The sequence below is a fragment of the Triticum dicoccoides genome, chromosome 7B (genome assembly GCF_002162155.2).
Source record: "Triticum dicoccoides isolate Atlit2015 ecotype Zavitan chromosome 7B, WEW_v2.0, whole genome shotgun sequence".
In the NCBI taxonomy this organism is placed as follows: Eukaryota; Viridiplantae; Streptophyta; class Magnoliopsida; order Poales; family Poaceae; genus Triticum; species Triticum dicoccoides.
The window spans coordinates 141,308,681-141,318,700 of NC_041393.1; the positions used below are offsets into that span (position 1 = coordinate 141,308,681).

Genomic DNA, 10,020 nt, shown 5'->3' on the forward strand with positions numbered 1-10,020 from the left:
AAGATGCCTACTGATAAAGCTCCTGGACCAGATGGTTTTAATGCAGCTTTTCTCAAAGCTTGCTGGGATATTGTGGCCCCAGATTTCTATAAACTTATTGAAGACTTCCACATGGGTACTGTAAATTTGCAGAGTATCAACTACTCTTTCATTACTCTGATCCCCAAGCGAGATGATGCTGTGCTACCAAATGATTTTAGACCTATTTCCCTTTTGAACTGTACCCTGAAGATCTTAACCAAGCTGTTGGCCAACAGACTGCAAAGCAAAATACTCAAGCTTATTCATCCCAACCAATATGGGTTTCTCTCTAACAGGTGCATTCAAGACTGTTTAGCTTGGTTCTATGAATACCTTCATCAATGCCACCAATCAAATGAAGATATCATTATTCTGAAATTGGATTTTGAAAAGGCTTTCGATATGCTCAATCATGATACTATTATTGATATTCTGAAAGCCAAAGGTTTTGGTAATAGGTAGATTAATTGGATTCAAATGATTTATGGCACTGGATTTTCTTCTGTTCTTCTCAATGGGGTTCCTGGTAAACAACTTCTTTGCAAATGTGGAGTCAGACAAGGGGACCCTCTTTCCCCTCTCATTTTTGTGCTAGCAGCAGACATTTTACAATCTATGATGAATGAGGCAATGCATAACTCTATGATACAACCCCCTCTGGTCCATCAATCAAGCCCTGATTTTCCTATCATTCAATATGCTGATGATACCATTTTAGTGGTCAAAGCTGAGGCCTCCCAACTGATACATATTAAGAATATGCTACTGCATTTTGCTGCTTTCACTGGACTGAAAGTCAACTACAACAAGTCTATTATGATTCCCATCAACACCTCTGAGGAACAAATGCAATATCTGTCATCTATCTTTGGCTGCTAGATTGGAGCACTTCCCCACACCTATTTGGGTTTGCCTCTCAGCTTACACAAACCTAGAGTGGAAGATTACATGCCGTTGCTTAAGAGAGTGGAGAATCGATTGCTTGGTTGTGCTACTCTGGTTTCCACTGGAGACAAATTAACACTCATTAAATCTGTCTTCTCCAGCCTGCCAACTTTCTTCATGTGCTCTTTAAGGATGCCAGCATCAGTGGTTAAACAACTGAACATCTATCTGAAAAACTGTTTCTGGAGGAAGTATGGATCTTTGGAGAGGGGTGCTGCACTCATAGCATGGGAAACTGCATGTCAACCTAAGGCCAATGGAGGACTAGGGATATTGGATATTGACATTCATAATCACGCACTTCTCATGAAGCAATTACATAAATTCCTTAATAGAGTTGATACTCCTTGGATCAATATCATCTGGGAAACTTACTACTCCAACTCCCTGCCTGGTGAGAGATTGGTGGGCTCTTTCTGGTGGAAAGCTATTCTCAAGTTGCTGCCAACATACAAAAAATTTGCAGTTTGCAAGGCCCATTCTGGTGACACCACTCTTCTATGGTCTGATAACTGGTGGAATCAACCTCTTCGGTCCAAATTCCCTGAACTGCACTCTTATACCAAGAATGAATTTGTTACCCTGAAGACTGCTATGGAAGAACCAGACCTGTCTGAACTCTTTCACACTCCTCTGTCTGAACAAGCCTTCCAGCAGTATACTCTGCTAAACCAGCATCTACAACAACGACCACAATCCAGTAACCCCGATGAATGGCAAGTTCTGGGAGCCCCCAAAGGTTACTCCTCCATCAAGATGTATCATCATATATGTGGACCCAGCTTGGTGCACCCGATTTTCAGACAGATTTGGCATACAAGTTGCAGACTGAGGCACAAGATTTTTATCTGGTTGCTGCTGCATGACAGGATCAATACAAGGAACCTCCTCCACAGGAAATCTATGCATCTTACCAGCTACAACTGTGCACTCTGTTCAGATAACACGGAGGAGACGCTGCTTCACTTATTCTGGAATTGCCCCTTTGCTCTCCGATGTTGGGATACCATCATCCCTTCCAAGCCAAGAGGAATATCTGTCTTCGATGACTTTCAACTTGCTTTGGAGCAACTCCCTACAGATATTGCCCTAGATATAATTGTGATGGGTTGTTGGAGCATATGGTCCATCAGAAATGACAAGATATTTCGTGCAGCAGTTCCGCACATTCAGGGTTGGAAATTCTATCTTCAAGATGGTCTATGGGCAGCACAGATACAAGCAAAGCAAACTAAAGTGGCCAAGATTAGCTCCTGGGTTATACAGAATTTATAATTGTTCTCATGTTTCACAAAACTGGTATTGGATGATTGCTGTGATGTAATCAGCTTTGTTTGTACATAATTTATTAATATAATTTACCGTAGAACCATTGTTCTACGGTTTCCTGGTAAAAAAAAAGATACATCTAGATATGACATAGTTATGTCACATCTAAGGTGATATTCACTTTATTTGTGGTCTATTTTTTTGTCCTAGTTTTTTTGTTTCTTGTTGCTGCATTATATATTTGTGGAAGCTTAGATGTGACATTATTAAAAACATCTATATGTGAATTAGACGAACTGTTTTTTAAATATACATATTTGTGTATTCCCATAAACAAAGTGCCCTTACAAACTGAAATTTTTGGATTTCTTTTCAGATGAGTATTTAAACCGAAAGGGAGGGAGAATTTTTTAGCTCGCGGTTATAACTTGTACAAACGGTATAGATGGTCATTCAGCTAGTGTTTCTGTAAATCACATATTCACGATTCACCCACAAATCAAAGCTGATTACATAACCATTCTCTCGTACTTTACTGCGACACAAACTATTTGCTATGCTTTCAATATATATAGAAAATCACATAGGGATTTTTTTTGCTTGACAATAAATTTTTCTGAACGGATCGAGATCGTATGTTCACGGATCCTTATCCTTTTCCCAAGATGTCTATACAGGATAATGATGGATGGAATCAGCCCATGGCGCGCCAATAGTGGTGTTGCCGGGCGCCCTGATGCACTCCCAGACGGCGCTGTTGCACTTGAACCCAGAGCCGAACCCGACCATCCACACACGGTCGCCCTTGCGCGTCCGCCTCTTGGCCTCGATGTATGAAAGCTCGTACCACACTGAACTGCTGGACGTGTTCCCGAACCGGTGAAGCGTCATCCTTGACGGCTCGACGTCCTCGTCTGATAAGCATAAGCTAGTTTGCACCGCGTCAATCACTGCCCGGCCACCAGAATGGATGCAGAAATGCTGGAAGGCCGTGCGGAAATCGGGGACATATAGCTTGATTTTTCTGTTGAGCACCTTCCGCGCAACGAACGACAGCGCAAAGAGCAGCTTCTCCGATGGCGGGAGGACCAGGGACCCTATCGCGACGATGTTTGCCTTGAGGGTCTCGCCGGCGATAGCCACGAGGTCCTTGGACAGGTTTATTCCCGTCTGTCCCTCCTCGTCTTCCTCCTGGTACGCGCACCGGTAAGCTCTGTCCTGCGCGGCGGTGAGCGTCCGCACGACGTGCGTGAGCCGGAACCGGGACGCAGACTTGGACGTCGATAGCAGCACCGCGGCCGCGCCCATGCGGAATAGGACGGCTGGCAGCAGCATCGCGCGGTTCTTCCCCGTGTAGTTGATGAGCGAGGTGGTCTCCGTGGACACCACCAGGGCGTGCGCGCCACGCGGCGCCGCCTGCAGGAAGTTCCTCGCGACCTCCATGGAGATCACCCCCGCGCTGCACCCCATCCCGGAGATGTGGGCGTCCCGGATATCGCTTCGGAGCTTGTACTTGTTTATAATCATGTCGGTGAAGCTCGGCGTCGGGTTGAAGGCGGTGCAGTTGGTGACGATGATGTCGATCGCGCCGGGACTTATGCCCGTCTTGGCGAGCAGGTCGTCGATGGCTGCAAAGATGACCTGCTCCGCCTCGTCGCGGCTGTCGCTCAGGCTGCAGCGCGGCGGGATATTGTGCAAGGAAGGGTGGAGGTACGTCTGGTCGCCGAGGCCCGAGCGCTCGAGCATGCCCGTCAAGAAGCGGAAGCTGCCATCGTCGAGGTACGGCATGTTGCGAGCGTTCTCGGTGAAGGAGCCCATGGATACGCGGCAATTGGGTTTCGGCCGGCAGCAAGCGTAGTCCACGAGGTACACGCTGCGAGGGCGGCGCATGATGTAGAGGATGACCAAGGCGAACGGAAGGAAGACGGACAGGAAAATGTGGACCTGCCGCAAGTCAAGGAGCCGGGTGAGTAGCTCGTCGGGGCCGAGTTGCGCGGCTTTGCGGAGAACACCGATGGCTGTGATCGGCACCCCGACGACGACGATGAAGTTGTTCACAAGCAGCTGGTAGAGGGGTTTGAGGAGGTTCTTGTTGGGATCGAGTGGTGAGCTCACCATGTTTGCCGGAGTGGACGTGCCGACCTTTTTCCGGCTTTGATTCATGTGTGTTGAGGTGCCCGATCGAACTTGGGTCGTTTTAAAGCACGCAGGGCGGTCCATGCGTGCAACTGTTTTGTGTCGTGCCGTTTGCGCTGTTGGCCGACACTGCCATTACAACGTCATGGAGGAAATATTCCGATCCGAAAGATCATAGCATCTATTACATTCCATGGTCCACCTAGAAATAAATGAAGCACATGCACGGTCCTTTGCTAATATTCCACCTTGTCAGAGTTCTCCTGGACGAAACTTGGATTAGGCGAAGTATATAGAGCGGCAAGTTAATGAGCCAAACAGGGTCAAAAAGATAAACAGCTCTGTAAGACAATAGGTTTTGGGGGGAACCGGCACAACCCTCTAGGGGTGGCCTATCACATATATATATAATGAGGTGGTATACAACGTTACAATATACACATGTAAATACAGTCTAACACCCTCCCTCAATCTTAGCCACTTTCTAATGAATCTAGAAGGGTAAGATTGCGCCTGCAAGTCTCAAACTGTGGCAAAGGCAATGGCTTGGTGAAGATGTCAGCAAGTTGATCCTTGGAAGAAATAAACTTGATCTGTAGTTGCTTCTGAGAGACACGTTCACGCACAAAGTGATAGTCAACTTCAATGTGTTTCATTCGGGCATGGAATACCGGATTTGCAGAAAGGTATGTAGCACCGATGTTATCACACCAAAGAATAGGAGGCTGTGATTGGGGTATACTTAACTCCTGAAGCAAGGACTGTACCCAGATGATCTCTGATGTGGCATTGGCCACAGCCTTATACTCAGCCTCAGTACTGCTACGCGAGACAGTAGCCTGTTTCCGAGCACTCCAGGCAATCAGGTTAGAGCCAAAGAAGACATCATAACCCCCCGTGGATCGCCTGTCATCCGGATTGCCAGCCCAGTCTGCATCAGAATATGCTGAAAGACAACCAGAGTCAGACGGCCGAATATGCAAACCATGAGCCACCGTGAAACGAATATAGCGCAAAATCCGCTTAACAGCAGACCAATGAGTGTCACGGGGTGACTGCAGATACTGGCAGACTCGGTTAACAGCATAGGAAATGTCTGGTCGCGTGATCATCAAGTACTGGAGCCCACCAACAATACTCCTGTACTCTGTCGCATCAGAAGAAGAAAGAAGCACACCATCAACAGCATTGAGTTTATCAGTGGTAGACATGGGTGTAGTCATCGGTTTGCACTTAAGCATCCCAGCTCGCTGCAAAAAATCCAGAGAGTACTTCTTCTGCGTCATAACAAGGCCAGCAGCACGAGAAGTAACCTCCACACCAACAAAGTAATGAAGCTTCCCAAGGTCCTTGACCGCAAAATCAGCACCAAGTGAGCGAACAAGCGTAGTAGCAGCCGACTGAGAGGAGCTGACCAAAATGATATCATCTACATAGACCAACAAGTACATAGTAACCTCATGCCTTTGAAGAAGAAACAATGAGGAGTCAGCAGTTGATGATGCAAAACCATGAGCACGAAGAGCCATTGCAAGACGAGCATGCCAAGCACGAGGAGCCTGCTTCAGACCATAAATTGCCTTGGACAGACGACAGAGATGATCAGGGCGATCCGGATCAGAGAAACTCGGACGCTGGCGCATGTAAACCTCCTCCGCCAAGACACCATGAAGAAAAGCATTTTGAACATCAAGCTGACGAAGAAACCAACCTCGAGTAACAGCCAGAGAGAGAAGAAGTCTGATGGTAGTAGGCTTGACCACTGGACTGAAGGTGTCTTCATAGTCAAGTCCAAAACGCTGTCGAAAACCACGAGCAACCAGACGAGCTTTATAGCGCTCAATGGACCCATCAGAATGCCTCTTCACTTTGAAAACCCATTTGGAATCAATGACATTTACCCGTGATTGTGGAGGAACAAGAGTCCATGTCTGATTGCGAAGAAGCGCTTGATACTCCTGCTCCATGGCCTCTCTCCAATGAGGAATGCGCATAGCAGCTTGATACGTGCGTGGCTCAGAGGATGGATCTGCGAGAGCAGCAGACATGCACGCCGCTAACCAAGCAACTGTGCCATCGTGACATTGCTTAGGCTGAAAAATGCCACTCCGACTGCGCGTATGTGGACGTAGAGCAGCAGCAGGAGCCGGCGGAGGCGAAGGTGACGGAGACGTGACGGTCGCCGGAGATGCAGGAATCACCTCAGGCGAGCTCGGGACAAACGACTCCGGGCTGCATGGCGAAGACTGGCCCGACGACAGGGGCTCAGAGGCCATGGGCGAACCGAGAGTGGGCGAGGCCAGCTCCAGTGACACCGTCCCAGACGGCCTTGGCGAGGCGAGAGCAGGCGAGGCCGGCCCTGATGAGAAGGGCCCAGACACCCTGGGCGAGGCAGGGGCGGGCGAGGCCAGGCCTGGTGATGACTGCCCCGACGCCCTGGGCGAGACGGGGACCGAGGAGGCCGGCCCAGTCGGCGGGGTTGCAGGGCGCAACGATGGCGAAGGCAGCCCAGAAGCCAGAGGCGACCGGGCCAGGACGTCGATCGGCCGTGCATGAGCACGAAAACCGAGGCCATGCAGGGGCGCCATGTTCTCCTCATGCACAACAGAAGGTGCCGAGGATGAAGGCGATGGCGACGAAGAGGAAGATGGCACTTCCAGAATCTCCAAACGAGCCCCACGACCAGTGCCTGCACCATGGTTAGGCAACAATAGAGGAGAATATGCAACATCATCAAATTGGTCAGAAGCAACAGAGGATGAATGCATGACAGGTGGCTCGGTAGTGGACACATGGAGTTTGGCAAAGGGAAAAACATGCTCATCAAACACAACATCCCGAGAGATGTAGACACGATTAGTGGGCACATGAAGACATTTGTATCCTTTATGAAGAGAGCTATAACCAAGAAAAACACACTTCTTGGAACGAAACTCGAGCTTACGCTTGTTATATGGACGAAGATGGGGCCAGCAAGCACACCCAAACACCTTGAGAAAGGTGTAGTCCGGTTGTTCATTAAGGAGAACTTCAATGGGAGTCTTCATATTCAAAACACGAGTGGGAGTACGATTGATGAGAAAACATGCAGTGGTGAAAGCATCACTCCAAAAACGAAACGGAACAGATACATGGGCCAAAAGAGTCAGACCAGCTTCAACAATGTGACGATGCTTACGTTCTACTGAACCATTCTGCTGATGTGTATGTGGACATGCTAAACAGTGAGTGATCCCAAGCGACTGAAAGAAGGAGTTGAGGTTGCGATACTCGCCACCCCAGTCCGACTGAACATGAACAATTTTGTGCTTGAGAAGGCGTTCAACATGTTTTTGGAACTGAACAAAAATGTCAAACACATCAGATTTACGTTTGATAAGATAAAGCCAGGTAAAGCGGCTGTAAGCATCAACAAAACTGATATAGTAATTATGACCACTAACAGAAGTCTGAGCAGGACCCCATACATCTGAAAACACAAGTTCTAAAGGATGTTTCACCTCACGACTGGACTCCGAAAAAGGAAGTTGATGACTCTTCCCCTGCTGACAAGCATCACACACTGCTACATCTTTATTACTAGACACACTAGGAAGCTCATGACGACGCAAAACATGCCGGACAATAGGTGTGGCCGGGTGACCAAGACGAGCATGCCACTGTGACGGAGATACCCGAACTCCAGTGAAGACGCGAGCGACGCCAGGATGCTCCAGACGATAGAGTCCTTGGCAGAGCCGCCCACTAAGAAGAATGTCCCTCGTGCCCCGATCCTTAATAAAAAGATCAAAAGGATGAAATTCACAAAGCACATTATTATCACGAGTGAGTTTAGGAACTGAAAGAAGATTACGTGTCACAGATGGAACTCGAAGAACATTGCGAAGTTGAAGACTCCTATTGGCATGTCTAGTGAGAAGTGATGCTTGACCAATATGAGAGATGTGCATACCTGCTCCATTGGCGGTGTGGATCTTGTCGGAGCCATGGTAGGGTTCACGAGTGTGAAGCTTCCCCATCTCACTGGTCAGGTGCTCTGTCGCCCCAGAGTCCATGTACCAGTGGGGATCAATGGAGTAGGACTGAGTGTGTCCCTGTGGCTTCTGCGGCGGCGGACGATCAGCCATGGCGACCTGACGAGCAAAGTTGCGTGTATCCTTCCCGTCATTGCCGAGACCAAGAAAACCCCGCTGGAGGCGCTTGTGACACTTCGAGGCCCAGTGCACATCGCGACCACAAAGCTGGCACACACGTGGACCGCCAGCCCCTGGTAGCGTCGCAGTAGGAGGAGGGGCCGAGGCGGGTGGTGGTGACTGCCCCGAAGGAGCCCTGGATGAAGCAGAGGAGCGACCACCCTTGGTGGCGGCGTTTGCCGAGAGGGCGCCGTTGCCCCTGGATCGGCGCGTCTCGACTCGTTGCTCAGTAAGCAGGAGGCGTGAAAAGACCTCGTGTGCTGGCATGGGCGTGGAGTTGCCTCTCTCATTGATGATCTCGACTAGGGCGTCATACTCCTCATCAAGACCATTGACAATAAACGAGTTGAACTCGGAGTCGGTGAGGGGCTGTCCAATGGAGGCCAGCGTGTCGGCGAGACTCTTGACTTTGTTGTAGAACTCAGTGGCGGTGGAGTCAAGCTTCTGACACTCCCCAAGTTGGCAACGGAGCCCAGATACACGAGCCTGCGACTGTGCCGCAAACGAGCGCTCAAGAATAGTCCATGCCTCGTGGGACGTCTTGGCAAAGACAACAAGCCCAACAACGGCTGGAGAGAGCGACCCCTGGATGGAGGAGAGGTTCGCCTGATCCTGCCCTGTCCAGACACGGTGAGCTGGATTATAGACCGGACCGTGCACGCTGTCAACCAGCGCAGGAGGGCAAGGGAGAGAGCCGTCGACATAGCCAAGCAGATAGTGACTCCCAAGAAGCGGAAGAACCTGCGCGCGCCAGAAGATGTAATTGTCCGACGACAACTTGATGGTGATGAGATGGCCGAAGTGAAACGGCGGCGGCGGCTGCGATCCCATCGAGGAGACTGGCTGAGGTGAGACCACCGTGGAGACAGTCAGAGGGGCAGCCGGCGCGGTGACAGAGGGCGCGATGGCCGCGGTTGACGCCGCGAAGCCTGCCAGCGCGACGTCCTTCGCCACCAGCGGCGCAGTGGCCGAGGGCGCGATAGCCGCAGTTGACGGGGCGGCGGCGGTGTGGGCCACAAGCGCCTGCCCGGGCGAAGTAGCAGCCGGCGGGAGCGCGAAGAGGGAGCCGACGCTCCGTGTCCCGATCGGCGCCTGAAGGGAGGCGGCATCCAGCGGCCTCGAGAGAAGTGCCGCGAGGGAGGCCGGCAGAAAACCGGTGGCGGTGGAGCCGAACGCAGCGGCGGACGTCATAGCAGTCGGGCGACGGCGACGGCTGGCGCGGCGGCGGTGGCGGCGGCGGCGGTTTAGGGTTTTTAGGCGGAAGCGGACGTAACCTAGCGTGATACCATGTAAGACAATAGGTTTTGGGGGGAACCGGCACAACCCTCTAGGGGTGGCCTATCACATATATATATAATGAGGTGGTATACAACGTTACAATATACACATGTAAATACAGTCTAACAAGCTCGTAGAGGTTTTTATTCTTTGAACCGGTCACCGGAGGGAGAGCTTC

The 10,020-nt window shown here is 50.4% G+C and overlaps 1 protein-coding gene across 1 annotated transcript; it reads right to left on the reverse strand.

Annotated features, from left to right (window-relative positions):
• Window positions 1–2,658: 2,658 nt before the first annotated feature.
• On the reverse strand, window positions 2,659–4,386 carry LOC119339985 (3-ketoacyl-CoA synthase 6-like). Its single transcript, XM_037611892.1, has one exon. The coding sequence runs from the start codon at window positions 4,351–4,353 to the stop codon at window positions 2,905–2,907; it is 1,449 nt and encodes a 482-aa protein (XP_037467789.1). The 5' UTR covers window positions 4,354–4,386; the 3' UTR covers window positions 2,659–2,904.
• Window positions 4,387–10,020: the final 5,634 nt, after the last annotated feature.